Below are 23,441 nucleotides of genomic sequence, written 5' to 3' on the forward strand. Positions count from 1 at the left end.
CACCAACCCCCACTCCCAACCTCCCAACCTCCAGGAAGAGGTTGCCTAGCAACCGTATCTGCTTTCCACTGGTGGACTGGAGGCTGCGTCTTAAGAGAGAAGGAAATCAGTTGAATAGCAATGTGATTTTTGTCAGGGTTATTAGGCATGTAATCTGGGAACTTCAAGTAACTGATTTCAAAGGGAAGCTGTAAATGCACAACACCGCTCATCCCATCTCTCACCCACCTCCCCTCTTCCATCACTCCACAAAGTTTTTACTGATGAATATTCTGAGCCAGTAGTTGTAATTATTAAGTTTCACCAATATAGGTTATGACCTTAAAACATTTTTAAAAAAAATGTTCACACAAGCCTGCTCTGACTTGCTGGCCAGAAAAATGAACTTTTTTATATGCTTGCCTTTTATATATGCTTGCCTCCTGTCAAAAGGAAAAATGAGGGAGACATATATATGTATACACACATATGTATATATGTCAGAGCAGGAGAGGGGAGGGGAGGGTGGACATGGCAGGATGAGCAGGGGGAGATTAACTGTGAGAATAGACATATCTGGAATCAAAAAGATCTGAAATAATTACTGAGATGACTTGAATCAAAGGAAAACCACTTTGGAGAGTTGATCCCAAAATATCTAAAACACCTGAACAGGCTTTATGGTCTTGACCATGGAGATCTAGCCTGAAGGGATCTTGTCATTTCTTTGGAATGACTAATGAAGGGATTAATGGCTGTGGATCTTTTATTGTTATACTTTGAGACAATTTCCCAAATGAAAAGACCAAGGTTTCATTTTTCTTAATCCTTTAAAATAAAAAGCAACGGTTGGACCCAGAAAGAAACGTCTCCTCCTTTGTGTCCTTGTGCCCTTTTCTATCCCACAGGTGGATAAACACAAGGAGCACCTGGCAGCGATCATGATTACGTACCCATCCACCAATGGGGTGTTTGAGGAGAACATCGGCGACGTGTGTGACCTGATTCACCAACATGGGGGCCAGGTCTACCTGGATGGGGCAAATATGAACGCTCAGGTGGGCAACATGAGATCAGCTCTCTGAGAAAACTGTTAAGTGAAAGAGTTCTTTTCTCTCACTTCTTGACAGTTGCCTTAAAGCATGACACTGACTTCAGAACTGAGGCTGACTTTATTGCTTATTTCAAACAAAAGTACCCCAATTTCCCTGATTTACAGATCCTAGGAGAGGAGTTGGGGGGTGCTGGGGAGGAGGCCAAGAGGTTGAAAGGAGGTAGGGAATGAACTAAATGCCTTTAGCTGGTCAGGTGTACGACCCCTCTGGGGGTGCCATTGGCAAGAAGTTCACCTCACTGCCTTCCTGAGGGAATTCAGATCCAAGTTCTGGCCACAGGCTACTGTTAATCTGCCATCGCCTTGGACAAGCCATTAACCTGGCTTCAGCTTCATTGTGAAACTGCTCAATAGTTCTGTCCCTACAGGGCAGATTCTGGCGGGGTGGGGGTGGGGGTGTGTCTGTGCACTGTGTGCCTCTGAGGAAATGCTATAGGGAGCCATTGAAGCAGAGTAGTGTCATTATCTCTTCAGTCTTCTTAACTTATTGATCATTGTTTGTTTCTTTTACTATTTCGGACTGATTCTTCCTTTTTTTTTTGGCTTCTGACTCCCTTTGTAAGTGTAGTATGGGGATTGTTTATTGCTTCGATAGCATAAATATATTCTTTATCTTTGGCTATATTCAAAATCAGCCCTAATGCCAAAGTGGCTGGGGTGTCTGTTGAATGTTGTCCTTGGCATCAGGATGGTCTCAGAGAAACTGTCAGCCTCCCTTCACTCCCTGGGCTCAACACCCTCTGGAGAAGCCCCCCAAGCCCCTTCCATCGGGGTGCCTGAAGCCAGTGTGCAGGGGAAGAGCTGCTGGAGTGAAAGCTGCCTGTTTCAGTACTCGCCTTTCTGGTGCTGGGGCACTTGCTTTCCTCGCATTTGGAGTGGGTAATTAGGAATTGACTCTATATTCAAATCTGTATTTTAGAATCTAAATTAGGTTAAATGGTCAGTTGCTGTTTCCACAGAAACCACAAGCCACACTGCCTATGGAATGCCAGGCTGTGCCTGCGGAATGCAGCCAGCATTGAGGATGTGTCTGTGAACAGCTCTGCCTGCTTTCCTCTGGGGGAGGGGCACAGCAAACAGCATGGCCGCTTCTCCAGAGCACCCTTTCCAGTTCTTGACTTTTGCTTTTGGCCCTTTCCCTTTTTGGTAGGTGGGAATCTGTCGTCCTGGAGACTTCGGGTCTGATGTCTCACACCTAAATCTTCACAAGACCTTCTGTATTCCCCATGGAGGAGGTGGCCCTGGCATGGGGCCCATCGGAGTGTGAGTTCTGGGCTGCTGGTGTCAGCATGGCTTTGGGGATTGAGAATGAAAGAGTGACCCAAACTCGCTATTATTCCCTTTGAGGTCTTCAAGTGTTGAGGTTGCCTTGCTAAGCAGTGTGCCTACGGGAGCCGGGGGAGGAGGGATGATTTTAGGGTATGTCCCAAGAGGACCATAATTAAATCTTATTAACCACAGTATTTGATTGGCCACACCAAGCTCCCATTCATGCGAAGATAGAGCACGTTTATTAACAGAGTAATCAAGAGGGAGCTTTACTAGAGTATTATAGATTAGAACTGGCATTTTAGCACCTGGAAGTACTTTTCAGACTTAGGCTTCCAAGCAGCTTATTTTTTTCTTTCTTTCTCTTTAAAACCAGCTGATGGTTACATTGAAAGTGAATTATCTAACATCAACAACAACAAAAGAACTCATAGTAGAAAAGTGGCTGCCAGGAGCCGTGGGGCAGGGTGGGGTGGGGGATAGAGAGAGGTTGGTTAAAAGGTACAAACTTTCAGCTCTTAAGATGAATAAGGTTTGAAAACCTAATGTATAACATGGTGACTGCAGTTTGATAACACGGTATTGTGTTGGCCAAAAAGTCCATTTAATTTTTTTGTAAAATAAAAGAGACATTTTTTATTTTCGCCAATAATTTTATTAATTTGGATATTTTGAATATGTCGGCTATCTCCTGCTACTGGCTTCTAGTGGGTAGATGCCAGAGATGCTGCTAAACATCTTCCAGTGCATAAGACAGCCCCACAGCAAGGAGTCGTTTGGCCAAAATGTCAGTAGTACCAAGAGACTTCGCAAACCACTTTTGACATGTTCGATCAGCCACAACACCTTCTCCATACACTGCACAAAAAATATTTTTTGCATTTTAGTTGCGTCTTTACCTTTCTTGAAACAATAAAGTATAATATGCCCAAAATGATATACATCTTCTTTCATCTTCAATATTAAAATGGCTGCACAAAAATTTGCTGATTTTGATAAGTTTTTTAAAATTTATGCTTATATGACAGCTGTCACCATACAATCTAACAAAATTGTTTTGAATGAAGTTAAAGACAACCAAGCACTACTAGAGCCATAGTACCAAAAAAACTAAATGAACTTTTTGGCCAACCCACTATTAAATGATTTGAATTTGCTAAGAGAGTAAACTTAAATGCCCTTATCCCCTCTCCCACAAATGAATAGGATGTAAGGTGTTGAACACTTTGTAGCCTGAATTCTTATTACATCTGACATAAAGTAAGAAGGAAACAAACCTTATTACTAGAAATAATTGGATGAAGTGAGAATAAGTCCAAAGGAATATAGTGTAACTGTTAAATCTTTCCAATGTGAATTGAATCATCTGATGAAAGTGAGGCAGATCAGCCATATTCTGAGCTTCAGTCTTCCAAATATATGTGCCGAAGGGACCAGTCTTCAGGGTTACTGGGATCCTGGTCCCCTCTTCTCTGCTTTCCTTTCTGATGATTTTTACTTATTGTAAGTGGAAGAGGCCCAGTGCCTCAGTTGTGGGGAAGGTGGGGTGAATGATGTTCACATGCAGGCCTCTGATGTGTAGCCCCGTGGGCTTCTCAGCAGCACCCTTCTCTACCCCTTAGGTGCCTCAGGAAAGAATGCGGGGTATGGGGCTGGGAGGGAGAGGGTGTGGGGCGGGATGTCCCCACACCCTAGGGAGTGCGTGGCTCTGCATGCTACCCCATAGCTGCCTGCCTCTGTCAAATCCTCCGCCACAGTTCTCGGGTGAGCCACAGGGCACTGATGGCTGGTGAGCCATGCTGCCAGTGAAGGAGGAAGGAAGGAGCACTTCCTGATGTCTGCCTCTCCGCTGATGTCAAGTCCCCTCCACTGGCAGAGTTCCTCTGTTACGAATAGACCTTCCTGAGGGGGCCCAAGACTAACCTGTTCAATTGGACTGGATCTTTTTACATCTTCTCAATTTTTATTTAAAAACTATAGGAAGAAGCATCTTGCCCCTTTTCTGCCCAATCATCCTATTATCTCGGTAAAGCCAGAGGAGGGTGCCCGGCCTGTGGGAACGGTCAGTGCAGCCCCGTGGGGATCCAGTTCCATTTTGCCCATCTCATGGGCTTATATCAAGGTGAGGCCTGTGAATGTGTGTTAGGTGGGAATGGGGTGAGGTGGATGTGTAAGTGGGGAACTGAGATCACAGACTTCCTTAACTTAAAAATTTTAAAAGTCTATGATCTAAGATGTGGTTAGTGAAGATTGCTGATGACTTCAGATGAAAGAAACCTTTCTACAGAGATCAGCTAAAATTCCTTTTATCTTGTCTTCATTACGCTATTTCCTTTGGGTTCTCATAGTGGGTTTAACATCAGAGAAGTTAACACACCAGACACATTTTTCCAGAGTTAAGTTCTATGACTCATGTGGATGTTCTGGCCACATCATTTGGTTTCCTGTGGGATTTGTACTGCCTCTTGCAAGTGAAAAAAATAGTGTGTATACTAATTATTACACTTGCTTGAGATCCTAAGATAAATTTTAGGAATCCATCTCACTCCGCTTTATATTTCTTGGAAGCCTGGAGAATAAGATGAGAAATATCAGAAATTTGTTTATGTGGTGGTTTCCCAAAGCTCTTTGCCCTTTACAGTCTGTGGAGCTGAACTCTCAGGGATAATTAGATTTTGTCAGGCAACAGGCTTCCTTCCTATGTGTTTCTCTAAAAAACACAAGGGCCAGAATTTATACAGCTCTTGTTCAAACTGGCCGGCCCACTTCCTGGGCCGACAAGACTGTGCATTGGATAGGGACACTTGTTCAGCTGCTAATTAGAGCAGCCTTCCCACACTGGCTTCCCTCCTTAAAGAAGGGTGGCTTCTTGTGAAACAAAACCCCCAACTCAGCTATGCAAATCATGCTGGATGACTCTCTGGGCTGCCTGTTATTCTTGAACAGTGTGGCATTTATGATACTTATGGAAAAGTTTCCAGGAAGCTGGAACAACAATTCTGTACCTCAGAGACTAAAACCTGCTTTTTAAAATGATCCTTGAGCTGTTTTGCAAATAGTAACAACCAAAGCAGTCATAGTAAAGGCCTGCTTCTTTGCAAACAGAATCTAATCCGCAGTTTCCTTCTGGTCCCAAGATCCCATAAACTTGAGTTATTCGTTGTGGACCTATCTGGGTTGGAGATGATTTACAACATATAAAAAGTAAATGTCCCAGGCTGATTTGTCCATAAGCCAGGACCACCAGACAGAGTTTCAGGTTCAAAGTGAAATATTGTAGAAACTACAGCCAAGATGGAGGCATAGGTAGACACACTGCATCTCCCTCCACAAATAAAAAGGAATACACTACCTCAAAACTGGAGATAACCAGAAGTTCCAGAAAATCAAGCTGCATGGAAGTCCAACAAACAAAGATATAGAGAAGAAATACTCACCCACACAGGTAGGAGGGGTGGAGAGGATGCGGTGTGGCAGTGGCAGTGGTGGTGGTGATAGAGACTCTGGTTGGCCAGCAGGAAGCACAGTCACACATTTTAAAAAAGTAGGGAGGGACACCTGCACCAGACCAGATGGTGCGCCCACAGTTCTAGCACCAGGGAAAATAAAGCCTCATTGTTTCTGACTGTGAAAACCAGTGGGGGTTGGAGGTTGGGGCGGAAGAAGAAATTGCCAGTCTCTTAGCAGAGTCTGTTTGTTTAGAGAGTCCCCACAGTCCTAGAATATCTGCAAACCCACCCACTCAGGGAACTGCAACGAGGGCAACAGCTGGAGAGGCACTGGTTCCATATTTGAAGTGGGAGAAGTGCCTGAAAAATGGGTGAGTGCTGAGCAAGCGGCATTGTTCCCTCTCAGTCCCCTCCCCCACATACAGCACTTCTCTGAATGGCAGACACTGTCCCAGACAAAAAGCTCTTTTTTACTAAATACAGAAATAGCGCTAACCCTCCACACTCCTCCCCTGCCCCTCCCAATATGGCTGGCACCACACACTACACTCACCCTGTATGATGAATGCCTAAGACTCCACCCCTTACAATGTAACAGGTGCGACAGCTCTACCTAAGGTCCAGAGGCAAGCACAGGAGCCTTTCGAGTTGAGGAGACAGGAAAGTATGGCCAAAAGAGGGAGAAGTTTCTAGTGGAAGAACTAAGTGACGAGGAGGTAGCCAACCTAACAGACATGGAGTTCAAAACACTGGTGATAAAGATGCTTGCAGACTTGGCAGATATGCTTGAGTATGGGAAATGCAGAAGGGAAGAAGTGAAGGTTATGCTAAGTGGAATGAAGAAAAATCCACACAAAACCAATGAGGAAGGGAAGGAAAATGGGGTTCAAGTCAAAGATTTGGAACATAAGGTAGAAAAAAACAGTCAACCAGTACAGTATGAAGAAACAAGAATTGAAAAACATGAAGAAAGGCTTAGGAACCCCTGGGACAACTTTAAATGTGCCAACATCTGAATCATAAGGGTGCCAGAAGGAGAAGAGGAAGAGAAGAAATTGAAAACTTAGTTGAAAAAATAAGAAAGGAAAACTTTACTGATTTGGTAAAGGAAATAGACATACAAGTCCAGGAAGCATAGAGAGTCCCAAACAAGCTAGACCCAAAGTGGACCACACCAAGACACATCATCATTAAAAGGCCAAAGGTTAAAGATAAAGAGAGAATCTTAAAAGCAGCAAGAGAAAAGCAGAGAGTTGCCTACAAAGGGGTGTCTATAAGACTCTCAACTGATTTCTCAAAAGAAACTTCATAGGCAAGAAGGGATTGGCAAGAAGTATTCAAAGTGATGAAAAGCAAGGACCTACAACCAAAATTACTCTATCCAGCAAAGCTATCCTTTGGAATGGAAGGGCAGATAGCAGTGCTTCCCAGACAAGGTAAAGCTAAAGGAGTCCATTATCACCACACCATTATTATATGAAATGTTAAAGGGATTTATTTAAGAAAAAAAGGATCAAAACTATGAATACTAAAATGACAACAAACTTAGAACTGTCAACAACAGAACCTAAAAAAAGAATAAAAAATTTTTTTAAAAAACTAAGCAAACAACCAGAATAGGAACAGAATCATAGGTATGAGGATCATTTGGAGGGTTATTGGTTGGGTGGGGGAAAGGGGAAAAAATAGGAAATGGTGCATATATTAAGAAGCATAATTGATAGGTATAAAATAGACAGTGGGAATTTAAGAATAATATAGGAAAGGGTGAAGCCAAAGAACTTATATGCAGGACCCATGGATGTGAACTAAGGGGGGTGGGATTGCTGGAGGGAAGGAGGGTACTGGGCAGAGGGGAGCAAAGGGGAAAATTGGGACAACTATAACAGAATAATAAATAAAGTATACTTTAAAAAATAAAATCAATTCTTCCATTAAAAAAAAAGTGAAATATTGTAAATAAAATAGTGTTTAAGCTACCCCTTTGTCTTTGGGCCCTTTCTTTATTTCAGGCTGTTGTTACTTATCACCTGGACTCTAGAACTACCTTTTCTCCCCATGCTTCAGTCCATCTTGGACACTCCCTATAGGACTGCAAATCCCCCTAAGGACCCAAGTTTACTCCTTGCTTCCCTGTGGCATCACCACTGGGTCTCACTAGCCTATATAGAATTCTTAGGGGATTCTTCCAAAATGCACTTACATGCCTTGGTTTCAGAAAGAATCAGATTCAGCATATGTGGGGTAGGGCTTGGGACCTTAGGCTGCTCTGTAAGTCTAATGCACAACTCGAGAGCGGGTGGCTAGCTGAACTAAGCCCAAGTCCTCCCTAGCAAAGGTCTGAGGCTTGCAAGAGGTGGTCTCAACTCACCAGGCTCTACTTTAACTCCAAGACTGCAGCCAAGCGCCTTCCCTTCTACACCTGGGTTTTTCCATTCTTCTCACCTGGAGAGACTTCCTCTTTCTCATCTGTCCAAATTCTACCCTTTTTTAAGTTTCCACTCAAGTTCTAACTCTTATTCTAGGAACCTTTCTTTGACCAGCCTGGCAAAATGTGTCCTCTCCTTACTTTGGACTTCAGTGCCCCTGTTATTTTATTTGATGATTTCTCATGTGCTTTACATTAGTTTTGTGTTTAATACATATCAAGCCTCTGTTGTACATGATGTATTCTGGGGCAAAAGTAGGCAATAATCGTTCCATCTTCACTTGAAGCTTTTTGCTGATGATGATGCTCGCCCCACATAATCACAGGGACTTCTGAACCACCATGAAAGGATAGACTGAACCCAGCAGTTGTTAAATGGCCTCGACTGCTGTGGACAGTTGGAAGAGAAACCATATAGAATTTATTCAGTGGGGATTTTGGCCAAGATTCCATGGGATTCTTGGCAATTATCAAGACATCTCAAATTCACAGTTAGCAAATAAAAACTCCCCTAAATGACTTTAATCTAAAACTAACTCTTTTTCCTTTTCAGATTAACATGATAGTCAGCAGTCAATTTTGCCCTGCTCTAGGCTTTGTTATTATAATAAGAAATGTAAGATTACTGTTCAAAGAAGGAAACCAAAAATTATTTCAGGCTTAAGAGAACTGACAGATGTTCTTGTTAGGATTTTCCACTCATTTGTAGTTTGCAGAGTGATGGTGGGCTGACTTCCTTTGTGGGGGGATTTCTCTGAGTGTCTTTGTTTAATGCCCGTTGGATTTACCTGTTCTGTGGTTGATGGCTCTTTTCCCTCTATTGCAGATGATGGGAGGCAAAGGCCTTAAACAAGCTACAGAAATTGCTATTTTAAATGCCAACTATATGGCCAAGCGATTAGAAAAGCACTACAGAGTCCTTTTCCGGGGTGCAAAAGGCAAGTATTAACTTTAGTCTACCATCACTTTGTTTTTTCCTTGGCCAAACCAAGTTTGGCCCAGTAGATGTGGTTTTCTGAAGTGTGTGGAAAAGGTGTGTTTCTTAGCACATACTAGAGAAAAGTGTAGTTACTGGAAATAACTTCAATTTAGTGAACAGTTCAGGGATATCAGCATTTGCAAAGCTCTGTGATGAAATTAGTCTACACAGCCTAGGTCAACACCACTGAGAGATATATACATAAATGCCACAAGCTCCATACCTCACAAAGGGATATGGGAATGGCTCCAAAAGTAGAGGAATTTAGATTGGTCAGAGGCAGAGCGGAATAGCTGGAATAGCCTTCTGAGAGGAGCCATTTGAGATGAGTCTGGAAGGAAGTGTAGTTGAGTCCAGGTAAACAGAGATCCAGGAGGAAGCAAAGGACAAAGGAGTGGTCTGGGTGGCGGGAGTGTTGCATGGGTTGAAGGGTGGGATAGGAGAGGGAGCAGATGAGGATGAGGTTGGAGAGGTGTCCTGGAGCCTTGAAGGTCTTGGAAGGCTCTGGATTTTACCTCTGAGCCAGAAAGGTTTTTGAGGAGAGGAATGGCAGGATTGAGAATGTTGAAATTGTTAAGGCAATGACATTGGATGAACATGCTATTAGAAGTAGAATCAGTCCTGGCCAGTGTGGCTCAATGGTTGGAGTTCATCCTGTAACTGAAAGGTTGCAGGTTCGATTCCTGGTCAAGGCACATACCCAGGTTTCGGGTTTATCCCTGGTCCAGGGGCAGGCACGTGCAATCCTGAGTCCTGGCGCAGATCCCAAGTCTGGGTGCACAGAAAGGCAACCAATAGATATTTCTCTCGCATTGATGTTTCTCTCTCTCTCTTCCCCCATCTCTCTCTTAAAAAGCAAATGAAAATGTCCTCTGGTGAGGATTAAAAATAATAATAAAGAAGTAGAATCAGTGAGAGTTACTCATAAGTTGAATGTAAAGAGAAATTTCAGGTAAACCTCTAAACCTCTTAGGCTTGTAATGGATGCAGGAACAAAGTCACCCTGGAGGCAGTGGGAAGGGGTGGTACCAGGTGGGCACAGTGTGTAGGCTGTGGACTCAGAATCCAAGAGCAGAAACAGAGGGGACTCGGTCAGTAAGCAGTGAGCCCAGACCTTGGGCCACAGGAAAGATGTCCCTCTTTAGCTTTGAGTTTCTCTGGCCCAGGAGGAATGTACATTTACATCTGTGATTTTTAATTTAAAGGCTGGTCTTGCCTTATAAATATACACCCAAAAGGGTGGTTCTAGAGCTTGAAAATAGAAAAGAACTAAATAACCACAAGCTCTGGGTAGGAAAGCTCCCCAGAGATTAGGAAAGAAAGTTGTGGGCAGAATGTCTCTAAGCAGCACAATGAAATGTTTCTGAAGTGGATATTAAAGAAGCTACTAGAGCTACTCATTAACTCAAATACATCTCTTGTGCTGAGAAATGCATACTGCTTATGTATTGACTTTCAGGGATAGCTTCAGTATTTGTTTTGTCTGGTTATATAATAATATATAGACACTCAACAGGGAAAAGTTGGCAAATAAAAAAGTATGAGGAAGAGAATGTAAATGATCCATGGTTCTACCCAGCAGACCTAACTACTATTAATGTGTTGCTGTATTCCTTCTCATCTTAATTTTCGACAGTTGAGATCATATTATAAAGACAGTTTGTATCCTGTTTTTTAACTTTATGTTATATTGTGATCATTTCCCCATGCCATGAAATGCTCTTCGAAAGTGGCTACGTCAGTTCTGTGTGAGTGCACCATGATCAAAGCAATTCTATAGGCTTTCCGCTGAGTGTGCATTTCTAATAATGCTGCAATGACTATCCTTTACTTAGATTTAAAAAAAATCTGATTATTTCCTTAGGTTAGAGTTGTAGAAGGGAAATTATGTGTCAGAGGATATGAACTCATTTAATCTCTTGATACATATGACTGAGTTGTCCCCTCAGAGACTTCGTACCAATTTGTCTCCCACTGTTAGCGGATGAGAATGACCATTGCACCAGGGCCTAGTGAGCATGAAAATGCAACACAAACCGAGACCAAAATGTCTTTTTGCCAATTTGATGAGTCAAAAGCTATCTTTTTGCTTTAATTTAATCAAGATTTGTGCATATTTTCCTATTTTAAAAAAATTTATATTGAATATTTCTTATCTTGAAAATTTCTTTATGGTTAACTATATTTGACAACTTCACTGAGATAGAATTCACATACCACACAAATTACCCGCTTAAAATATACAATTCAGTGATTTTTAGTATGAGCCAGAGTTGTGTGATGCAAAGTCTTGTTTTTTAAAGCAGGAGTAAATGTTATCTGGAGTGTGTGGGGCTGGGCAGCTCCCAGTAGAGAGGAAAGTGAGCTAGTGTTTCTGGGGTGCTTGCTGCATGCTTAGAATTTAAGTGACTGCTTTGGGCAGAGATGGTCCCAGTCCAAAGGGATTTGCAGCACATACACACACAAAAAAAGATGAAATTTCCATTTGTTTTGACAGTTTACCCCAGAATTAAATAATGAATTCTGTTTCTCATCCCAAGCAGAAAAAGTTTAGTGATCACAGACTTTATTACCCAACCCCAGAGTTCACAAAACCAAAAATTGTCTCATGTTTGATCTGCTACACACACTCACACAATTTGAGGCTTCGTATTTTAGAGCCTAGGAAAGAATTATCACTGTACCTCCCAGGGGCCCAAATTAGAAATGTTTTGAAACACATTGTATTCCAAAATGTCGAAAGGCACTATTCAAAGACCATTATTCATCTTAATTCTATTTACTAGTTCTAAATAAGACTTCGGACTTACCAATGACTATGAGGCAATAATTCTAATGAACTCCAGGCCTCTCTTTATGAACCGTTTCTTTGAGAGATTTGAAAATACCAGCTAAACAGTTGAGGCTTATGGTTTTGCAAAGCAAAGAAGTGATAGGCAAGAATTGGGATGAGAACCTAATAAACAAAACAAACAAATGAGCAAAACAGAACCAAAAGCATGGAAACAAGGAACAGACTGACAGTGACCAGAGGGGAAGGGGGAGGGGTAGAAAGGGGGAAAGAAGGGTCTAGTCAAGGAAATAATGTAAATGACCCATGGACATGGACAACAGGGTGGGGATTTACTGGAAGAGGGGGGAGGTGGGCAGGGCAGGAGAGAGCAATGGGGGAAAATTGGGACAACTGTAATAGAACAACAATAAGAAAAATTGAAAAAAAAAAAAAAAACCACAAGTGACCAATTAAAAAAAGAAGACTTGGGATGAGGAGCAGCAGTAATATTTATTCTGCTAGGATGTGGAAAGAAAGGAATTACCTCATATAAAATGATACCTTTTAAAGGATGAATTAAAAAATTTTGCCCTAGCCCAGTAGCCCAGTCAGTTAGAGCATCATCTGATATACAAAGGTTATAGGTTCGATCACCATCAGGGCACGTAAAAGAATCAACCAATGGATGCATAAATAAGTGCAACAACAAATCAAGGTTTCTTTCTCTCCCTCTCTCTCTGTCTCTCCCTCTCTTCCTCTGTCACCTTTCCTCTCTCCTTCTCTAAAATCATTAAATTAAAAAAAAATTTTTAATTCACATGTATCTGTCTACTCTTGTGGAGACTAAGCTCACTTTTTGATTTAATTGGAGCTCCTGTCATGGATTAGACAACTTTGCTTATATCCCAATGTTTTATTTATGTTTTAAATTCTTAAATGCCTGTTCTGTTTTAACCTTGGACAAACTTAACTCTGCTTGGGAATTCTTGTCCTTGAAGAGGTTTCCCAGTGACCTTGAATGGGCAGGCATGGGCCTCTGGAGCTGGGCCCTCATGTTCCTGGCTTGGAAGAGACCCTTCCTGAGGCCACAGGCCCTGCCTAACCCACCTCATTCTGAGGGAAACTGTCAGGAGTTTTGATTCTGTTAGTTGTGGTCCCTGGATAACAACTGAAAAGCTTGACTGAGCATTGATTCCCCACCCAAGCTGATTATATGGAGTAATCAGCTAGTGAGTCCATATATTTCTAGGCAGTCACTCTGAGGCTTAAGATAAGCCGTCTCTCATGGTGGATTTTGAGAAGTCTCCTTTTTCTGTAGCACATTATATAGCCTCGGAAGATGATTAACTTCTCGGGGGGTTGGGAGAGAGGATGTTGCAATCCTAGAGCCAAGCCACTTTTATTTTGCTTTTCCATCATCCCCCCCCCCTCCTCCTTGCTCCTTTGACTTGGTCTCTATTCAGACTATCAGTTATAGTTATGGTTAGACCCAGCGGAAACACCTACTCAATGAAAATTAAAACTTGTGCTGATCAGTTTATACAATTTCTACTTTAGATTGCTCTGACTCACCATATGCCATAGAAGGTTTGTATATCTTTTCTCCTTAAAAACTGCAAACAAAAATGAACATCTTGGGATCTGGCCTCCAAAAGCCACCAAGTTTAAATTTCACCCCTTTTAGGCCTCAAGGAGAGAGAGAGAGAGAGAGAGAGAGAGAGAGAGAGAGAGAGAGAGAGAGAGAGAGAGAGAGAGAGAGAGAGATGCTGGAATTCCACTACAGTTTCTATTTGAATGCATTAGACTATGGATTTATAAAATAACATCTGAACCTCATTTTGAAAATGGAGCTCTTCCCAAACCACTTCGCTGTGGAGGGGGCCTCTGCAGATGAAGTCTTGGTATTAGCAGTGCTGGGCTATGCTTGGCTTGATGGGGCCTTTCAACTATTACTGAACTTCTGGAAGATTCTGCTCTCGGCCCACAAGCAAGAGCAAGTCCTCTCCGCTGTCCAGTGTCCCTCTTCTCCTCTCCTTCTGCCACTGAGTGTCCTGCAGAATAGAGCTTCATTAGCCTTCTTCCTTGTCATTGTTACAACGCTGGGTTGGCTGCTAAAGGTCCAGAGGAGAAAGGTCAAAGGTTGGGCTCCCAAAATGGAGTAGCATAGTAGGGCATTTAGGATCCCTGGACTTAACAGTTGATGAGGACTCTAACCACCTGATTTTCCTCCAGAACCTTCCAACTGGCACTTTTTCCCCCTGAGTTTACCTACCTACAAAGACAACTTTCTACTTTTGAATCACACTCCTCACAATTTTGTTGTTGTTGTTGTTGACACTATTACAGATGTCCCCCATTTCCTTCCCTCAGCCCCACTCCTCCCAGCCCCTGTCCTCCCCATGGCCTTCACCCATGGGCCATGCTATGTATATATATGTTCTTTGTCTGATCTCTTCCAGTCCTCCCCCACCTCTCTCCCCTCTGAGATCTGTCAGTCTGCTCCAAGTGTCCATGTCTCTGGTTTTATTGTTTGTCAGTTTATTTTGTTCATTAGATTCCATATATGAGTGAGATCATACGGTATCTGTCTTTCTCTGACCGGCTTATTTTGCTTAGCATAATACTTTCCAGCTCCATCCATGCTATTGCTAAGGGTAAATGTACCACTGTGTAAATGGATACTTGGGCTATTTCCAGGTTGTGGTTATTATAAGTAATGCTGTTATGAACATAGGGGTTATATATTTTTTCTGACGGTATTTTGGGCTTCTTAGGATATATTCCCAGGGGTGGGATCATCGGGTCAAAAGGTAGATCCATTTTTAGTTTTTTGAGGAACTTCCATACTATTTTCCACAGTGGCTGCACCAGTCTGCATTCCTACAGACAGTGCACAAGAGTTTCCTTTTCTCCACGTCCTTGCCAACACTTGTTATTTGTTGATTTATTGATGGTAGCCATTCTGGGTGATATGCCATTATGGTTTTAATTTGCATTTTTCTGATGATTAGTGACATTGAGCATTTTTTCACGTCTATTGGCCATTTCTATGTCCTCTTTGGGGAAGTGTCTATTCAGGTCCTTAGCCCATTTTTTAACTGGGTTGTTTGTTTTCCTGGTGTTGACTTGTATACGTTCAGATGTATCATTGGCAAATATGATCTTCCATACAGTGAGTTCCGTTTTCATTTTGTTGATGGTTTCTTTTGCTGTGCAGAAGCTTTTAGTTTGATATAGTCCCATTAGTTTATCTTTTTTCCCTTTGTTTCCCATATCCTAGGAGATATATCGGCTATGTGACACTCCTCACAGATTTAATTATCATTGTTAGAAAGTGTGTTTTAAAAATATGCAGTGACAGTATATTCAAAGTCTCAAGATCTCATACTTTTATATTCAAACAAAACCAGTCCTTTCATATGTACTCACTACATGAAAATCAGAGCAGTTCACAGACTATCTTCAGGGACTGTTAATGACTAGAGGAGCTATTCTCAGGCTCAAGGAGTCCCTCTACCCCAACACCTGTAAGTAGATTCATTGTTTGCTGGGAGTCAGGAAAGGAGGGTAAGAAAGAGTGTATTATTATCTCATGCATAGATACTTCCCTCAAAGGAAATTCATCAGTTGTGTGGGCCATGGAATTTGGGAAGCTTCCAGGAATGTTTTTCTATTTATGAAAATGCTAACTTCTGGGTGATTTACTTTTGTCAATGGATGGGTGGTCAACAGCTCACACTTGGGAGACAGCAGCCTGGGCATAGAGAGGCAATCAGCTTACGAACCAGCACAAAGTGAACTGACGCCCACAGAGACTTTGGCTTCATCAACTCCTTGCAGTTGTGGTGTGCTCTCTGACAGTCCCTATTTCTAATTCTCAGTCTGAAACCGAAACTTCAAAGGCTCCTTTGAAGAATCCCATAAAATCTATATGTCATAGATATATGTTTAGTGTATTTACAAATACACAGAAGAAACAGTTTTTTGATGTTGGGGGCAAAGTTGCTGAAAAGGGTGTCAATGGATCTTTAGCTTTATAGATACTTCGTATAGAAGGATCAGGCCTGAGATAACTATTGCAAGTAGATTTTCAGGCCCCAGAGTTAGAATTAATCTCATCCCCTGAAATCTGTTGAATGTTCCAGCAGTGCCTTGGCTCCAAAGATCCACCTCCCAATAGCCTCTTGGCTTATGAGTGTGTTATGCACTGAGGATCGGATACACTGGTGTTACGTGTTAAAAGTTTTTATTTGTGATAAGAGAAGCCTTTGTTTTCAACTATAAACTTACAATGCATTTTAATAAGCATTATAAAGCTGATCTATTTGCTTCTTTGCTTGGGTAAAACAACAAGCTGGTACTAATCTTGAAATGAAACAATTTTCCCAAATAGGTTATGTGGCTCATGAATTTATTTTGGATACAAGACCCTTCAAAAAGTCTGCAAATATTGAGGCTGTGGATGTGGCCAAGAGGCTTCAGGATTATGGTAAGTGGTCTCATGAGAGTGACCCCTTGTAGGGAAAGGAACTTGGGGGCTTCAGCCTTCAAGCAGCTGCCCGTGCTGGCTATGGACCACCTCCTGGAGGCACAAACTGAATGTGCGGTTATCACAGGAAACTGATCCATAGTCTAAATGGGGAATCCAGGGTTCTGGGCAACTTTCAGAGTGATAGAGAAAAACTCTCCCTTTTGACTGCATTTGTACTGCCCTTTGAATGATATTAAATCATGCATCTTTATTCCATGCAACCAAGAAAAGAAGTCTGTATAGTTAATAAAATTAAAAATCCCAAAGAAAATGATTGTTGCTCTCAGACTGGTAAACAGAGGTCCATGAAATTAAAGTAAGGTGTAATGGGAAAAACAATGGAGCAAGAAACCTGTATCAGTATTAGAGATATATGGCATTTTATACTCATATATGTATTTTTAAATCCTCACTGAGGATATGTTTATTGATTTTAGAGAGAAGGGAGAAAGCAAGAGAGAGCAAGAGTGAGAGTGAGAGAGAAGGGGGATGGAGACCAATGTGAGAGACAAACAGCAATTGGTTGCCTCCTGTACATGTCCAGACCGGGGATCAAACCGACACCCTTTTGGTGTGTGGTGACAATGCTCCAACCAACTGAGCCACCCAGCCAGGACTAGATTCATAATTATAACCATTTCAGTCATGACATAGCTGTTTCAGTTGCCTCTAGAGATGAAGGAATTTGCACAGAGATGATGCAGTTTTCTTTGAAGGATTTTGTATATTAGTGGATGTTCATTCAACACAGCCCTTATTAAAATATTTTCTTAGTGACAGTATTAATATCAAAGACCATTCAGTTCTCAGAAAGTCTAAGTTGGAGAGAACCTTGCTTTTCAATGGATGTGGAGCCCTATCTGAATTTTAATGATGATTTGAATGACTTCTTTTAATAAGGAAAGTGAAAACATTAATAATGTAGTAGGTTTACTACTGCATCACAGTGGAAATCCCACATGTTTGACTCATTCTCTCTTGAATGGATGATCTTATTATGCAAAGTTACACTGATAATAAGTGGGAAGCCAGAGAATGGTTTCATTAATGAAATTGGCAGTTAGCTCATTAGAGTCTCCCCTTGGCTGCTCCTGTAACCTGACTCAGTGTCCTGGCATCACACCTGACTGCAGCAGCATGTGGAGGGAGAGGGAGAAGGGACCAGCAGGGAGGTGGCAATTGAAGTTACCACCCAGTATTTACAAGTTCTTTTCTATTCAACCTTGATGTTATTTTAATGTTTGGTGGAGTGATTGCCACACTTGCCCTAAGCCCACAATTGTCCAGGAGCCTAGTACATAGTAGGCTCATAGGATACATGTGTTTAATGAGAGAGAGAATGAATGAATGTATGAGTGAATAAGTAAAAAAACAACAATGAAAATGATGATACAGATTCTGGATCTTAGTCATACCTACGGAATCAGAATTTCCAGGGGTACTCTGGCAGGGTAGCTCAGTTGACATGACGTCCTGATGTGCCAGGGTGGCAGATTCGATCCTCAGTCAGCGCACATATAAGAATAACCAATGAATGCATAAATAAATGGAACAAAAAATTGATATTTCTCTCTTTCCTTCCCTTTCTCTTAAAAAATAAATAAATAAAAATAAGAATTAAATAAAAAGAATTTCCAGGGGAAAGGCCTAGTGTTCCTTGTATATTTAACAAGCACCCCCATGGGTGAGTTTTTTTTTTTTTTTTTTTTTAAATTTATTTTTATTTATTGATTTTAGAGAGACAAAGGAAGTGAGAGAGAGATCGATTTATTGTTCCACTTATTTATGCATTCACTCGTTGATTCTTGTATGTTCCCTGACCAAGAATCAAACCGGCAACCTTGGCATATCTGGACAATGCTCTAACCAACTGAGCTATAGGAAGGAGTAGGGAAGGATCAGTCTTAACAGAGAAGTGTCAGACAAATGTGGGGCTCACTGCCTTAGGGCAGATTTTTTCAAACATAATTAATGATTGGAATCATCTGGAAAGTTAAAAAGTTTTTTTAATTTATGTATTTGTTTACAGAGAGGGAAGGGAGGGAAAAAGAGGGAGAGAAACATCCATGTGTGAGAGAGACATTGATCAGTTACCTCCTGCACGCCCCTAACTGGGAACCTGGCCTGTAACCCAGACATGTGCCCTCACTGGGAATTGAACCAGTGACCTTTCAGTTCACAGGCCAGCACTCAATCCACTGAGTTACACCAGCCAAGGCTTCTTGGAGAGTTTTTAGACCCAGATTTCTGAGCCCTACCTTGGACTGCCTGAATCAGGGTCAAGATCCAGGAATTTGTGTTTCCAAGCCAACTCAGATGGTTCTGCATATGGAAACCAGTACAGCAGAATATGTTGGGCTGAATTTACTTACATGGAATTGGGGTCAGACTTCGTAATACCAACTTTTTGTTTAAAAAAAAATCAAATTCCTTTCTGGTTTGGGTGACAGTTTTATGCATTTGTCAAAACTCATTAAATGGTGTACTTAAGATTTGTGCATTTCACTGTACGTAAAATTTTTTACAAAAATATGTGAACCAGATACTGAGTTCTAGTTAATGATATGTGTTTAAAGGAGAAGTGTACTTATGACAGCAACATACTTTGAAATGCATTAAAAGTAAGATGGATGGATGAATAGATATATTATAAAGCAAACAAAGTATCATTGTAGAATCTAGGTGGAAGGTGTTTGGGTGTTCACTCCTTCTGACTTACTGATATGTTAGAAAATTTTGGTGATAAAATGTTGACAATTTTTATGGCATGATGCTCAAGCACCCACATAATAATGTACCAGAATTGGGAACTATTGTGCTCTAGAGCAAACCTAACTGACAGGTGTATCAACCTGGGAGTTGTTCTTCATATTTTAAAGTTTCACAGAAAAAGTGTAAAATAAGGCAGAAGTTGTTTTTGGCTCTTGTCCAGGAAATCTCTCACTTGATCGTGTTTCTTGTCAATTCATCTTGCATGTGAAAACTTAAGAAAATGTAGAAACACCTTCAGCCTGTGTTCAGTGTAAAGGCAAAGACGTGCCACACAGTGCCCAAATATTGGGGACAGTGACACTCACTCCAGGCTCCTTACTGCCTGTTACATTATTCAACTTTTGATAGGCTTTAATATTTTAATTTCTCTTAATTGCAAATAATAGATGAAGACTATAGAAAAATTCTGAAATACAAAGAAATAAAAATCCCTGTTTCATTTTCTGGCAATAACCTATAAAATTTTACTATTCTTTAGTATTCATTTAGTATTTATTTTTTAGTATTCTTTTAATATTTATTCTTTGGTATTCTTTACTATTTATTCTTCAAGGTGTCCTCCCTCATAATACACATATATATACAAATATATACATATAAATACTTGTCATTTTCTTAAATAAAATGAGGTAATATCATTATGTAGCTTGTTTTTTTCACTTAATATTTTTGAATGTTTACCCAATTTAACAAACATATATTTACAGAATTTTGATGGTTGTGTGGATAATCTATAAAATTTGCTTAACTGATCCTCTACTGTTGGATATTATTTCCTACATTTTCTTTCATAAACAGTGCTGAAATGAATTCCCAGATCCTGTATTAGCAAATTTATTCGATGATTTCCCTGGGATAATTTATAAGATAGGGAGTGCCTCTTCCAAATTAGGGAGGTCAAAATTAGTGACACAGGTTGTCCTGTCTCCCTTGCAGGATTTCATGCTCCTACCATGTCCTGGCCAGTGGCAGGGACTCTCATGATTGAGCCCACTGAGTCAGAAGACAAGGCAGAGCTGGATAGATTCTGTGACGCCATGATCAGCATTCGGCAGGAAATCGCCGACATTGAGGAGGGCCGGATCGACCCTAGGGTCAATCCACTGAAGGTGTGTGGGTGCTGGCACTTGATCCCAAATGTCCCAGAGAGGAGAGTTGTTGGGTTAGTGTGTCTGTCAGCAACCCCTGAACTCTCTCATCAGAAGATGATATTCTTGCCTAGAGTTAACATCATTCTTCTGAGAAGATGATGCATTCATTACTTAGAAGTTTAAATCTTGAATATAATGGTTACTTAGGTACAATGTAGATATTTTCTGTATCTTAACTTTGTTTATGTAATTGTTTTGGAGCTGTGGGAGCTCCACAGCACATGCACCCAGCTGGTTGAAAGGAGGGAGCAGAGGCTGAAAGGCTCTATTTAGTTGAGGAAGTGTTTTCTGTGCCTCTGTTTGATACATTCTAGTGAGATTATTTACCTCACAAACTTGGGATAAAGATAATTTCTTATATTACAAAGTTACCACTTAGAACAACTAGATCAGTACTTAGCCTGAATGTTTTACAGTTTTTATGGCTTTTGTTGGAGAAAAATTTGTTAGGCATTACCCTACCTCTTCCAAAATATGTTCATTTTATATCTGGTCAAAACCCTAAGTTTCTTGTTAAGTGTAGATATTATTAAGCTGGGGTGTCATGAATTGAGAATACTGTGAAGGCCATGGTTGCGTTGTTGTGGCTCTAAGCCGACAACACATGTGAGATGCTCAGAGAAGCTGAACAAGTTCAGGGAAGCTGGCAGGAGAAGGCAGGCACCTTAGTGTGAACTTGACAGGGTAATGAAGGAATACAGTATGATCATTTGTACTGTTATTTTTCTCTGGATACTGCTGATTCTTTTAGATTTTAGGCTGTTTAAAAATTCTAATAGACATCTAAAGAACATAATACTGTGTTACAAAAAGCAAGTGGAGAATAATACTCATAGGATGATACAAGGTTTAAAAATGTACCAAACCATGCTATGTGTTATTAATATGTACAGTAATTGTATAAAAACATGGTAAGAATTGTGAACACCAAGTTCAAAATAGTGGTTATCACTGGGGAGGAGGGCAAATACAGGCAGTTTGAACTGTTTATAATGCTTATTTTAAAAAGCTAAGCAAATATGACAAAGTGTTGATTTATACTGGGCAGTAGATATGCTTATTATATTACCATAACTTTCTGATATTTGAAATAATTCACAATAAAAAATTTCCTACCAAGATTTCCTTCCCCCCAGATTGAAACAAAACAATAGCCTTCTCTGTCCTCAGGCTTCTGTCAGAAGCCCCTGATTGAGAAGGCAGTATTCTGCTCTGATCCCTCTCCCACCCATGTCTGTCTCAGATGTCTCCACACTCCCTGACCTGTGTCACATCCTCGCACTGGGATCGGCCATATTCTAGAGAGGTGGCAGCATTCCCACTCGTAAGTTCTCCTCTAAAGCTGACTGTGCCAGCTGGGATAGTGTTCACATGCATACGAGGGGCCATCGCCTACTTGGAAGAGCTCCCACTTTTATAGCTTCCTATTAATCATATGTGGGACACCTTGTGAAATGTGGGTCATGACAAGGGTGGTTGGCAGAACACAGGCATTGGCTTTCTGATCTCTGAAGTCAGAGTCCAAGTGTCAGCCACAGGCCTGGGAACCTGCAGGGCACAGTGGAGGAAGACCAAATGGGAGTCCCTGTCAAGTAGATGTTTTGTACCATCACCCAGCAGTGAGATGGCCCCAAAGGCAATTTTTCTTCCTTTCCTGGTTCTTTTTTTCTTTTTGGATTTACTGAGGGAAAAAGGGAGAGGTAGGAAGGAGGGGAGAGGCAGCTCCTGGACCAACTCAAGGGCCCGTTGGAGCAAGGGGAATGGAAAGAAAGGTAACAGGGAATGGGGAACAGGGAATGGGGAATGAGGACTCCCGGTCCTCCTTGTGGGTCCGTAGGAGTCCCCTCTTTCCTGGTTCCTATATGAAGGAGAAAATGCTGTGCCGTTTATATGATGGGGTGGGGACAAGCATCAAAAGTTGGATTTGAGGGAATGGTAATGAGGGAGTGGCTTTTAGCTTTTTACACTTTTTGAGTACTTGTTGGGCTAGTGGTGTCTTTGTGGGGATATCATTGCAATCTCCTCTTCAAGAGAAACCTCTCAGAATGTCGCAGAGTATTTCCATCCTTTGTTCTTGCAGCCCTTTGTGAAACCAGAGAACAAATTCTGGCCAACCATTGCCCGGATTGATGACATCTATGGAGATCAGCACCTGGTTTGTACCTGCCCACCCATGGAAGTTTATGAGTCGCCATTTTCTGAACAGAAGAGGGCCTCTTCTTAGTCCTCTCTCCCTGAGTTCAAGTGACTGATTCAATACCTCTCTCTGGAGCATTTGATAAGCAAGAAATATTTCATCTACCACCCCAGGCTCAAGTAGAGGTTTTATATACTGTGTATACTTTTGTAATCTCTGTCAAGGCCAGTGTAAATACAACTACTGTAGTGAGTGGGAGCTCATAGTTGGAAGATTGATTTGCTTTGGTACTTCTGCTTCCACTGGTAGCAGTTGATGTTCAAATCACCTTGATTGGGATCCATTTTTAGTTTTTTGCATAGAAAATTTGGGGTGTGCTAGGAACTTTTAACTTTCAATGCAGCAAGTTTATAGACATTGTAAAAGCTAAATTGGGAACTCAATAGACATTTTTGTTCCAAATAAGTCCTTATGGACTATGCCATCTGTGGGAATTCCCAGGGCAAATGTTTACATTTTGTATGTGCCACAGAAGTCTTTTTCTCTAATTTGCTTAATCTGTACTGTAATAGCATTTGAGTGTTTTTCTCATGTGTGTGGGTTTTTTTATCTTTAATTATTAGTATTCTAATAAAAGCATTTCAATTCAAAGAATGCCTTCTCGGTCCATTTTTTCAATCTTCCATGTAGAGGTTCAGAGGGATTTGAAGGGTAATGAGACTGTTACATTTTCAGTTTTCTCTTTGGCTGGCTAAAGAAACAGTGTATATGTCTTGGTTAGCAGTGAATACCACTTGGCCCTTTTTGTTAGAATGTATTAGGTTGCGGGTAACTGAAACCCTATTACGGAAGTTTAATC

General features: G+C 41.2%; 1 protein-coding gene across 4 annotated transcripts in view; it reads left to right on the plus strand.

The window, feature by feature from the left end:
• The window catches only part of GLDC (glycine decarboxylase), a 90,611-nt gene extending 67,381 nt beyond the window's left edge, over window positions 1-23,230 (plus strand). For 3 of the 4 annotated variants that reach the window (XM_090274108.1, XM_090274105.1, XM_090274107.1), the window contains 8 exons: window positions 888-1,037; window positions 2,244-2,356; window positions 4,343-4,484; window positions 9,066-9,177; window positions 16,385-16,480; window positions 20,231-20,403; window positions 21,689-21,769; window positions 22,526-23,230. In XM_090274108.1, coding sequence (XP_090130234.1) covers window positions 888-1,037; window positions 2,244-2,356; window positions 4,343-4,484; window positions 9,066-9,177; window positions 16,385-16,480; window positions 20,231-20,403; window positions 21,689-21,769; window positions 22,526-22,669 — 1,011 coding nt within the window. In that variant the 3' untranslated portion in view covers window positions 22,670-23,230. The remainder of the gene's footprint in view (window positions 1-887; window positions 1,038-2,243; window positions 2,357-4,342; window positions 4,485-9,065; window positions 9,178-16,384; window positions 16,481-20,230; window positions 20,404-21,688; window positions 21,770-22,525) is intronic. The other variant, XM_090274106.1, reaches the window with a different exon arrangement.
• Window positions 23,231-23,441: the final 211 nt, after the last annotated feature.

This window comes from Furipterus horrens, unplaced genomic scaffold, assembly GCF_987537825.1.
Source record: "Furipterus horrens unplaced genomic scaffold, mFurHor1.1.pri manual_scaffold_4, whole genome shotgun sequence".
In the NCBI taxonomy this organism is placed as follows: domain Eukaryota; kingdom Metazoa; phylum Chordata; class Mammalia; order Chiroptera; family Furipteridae; genus Furipterus; species Furipterus horrens.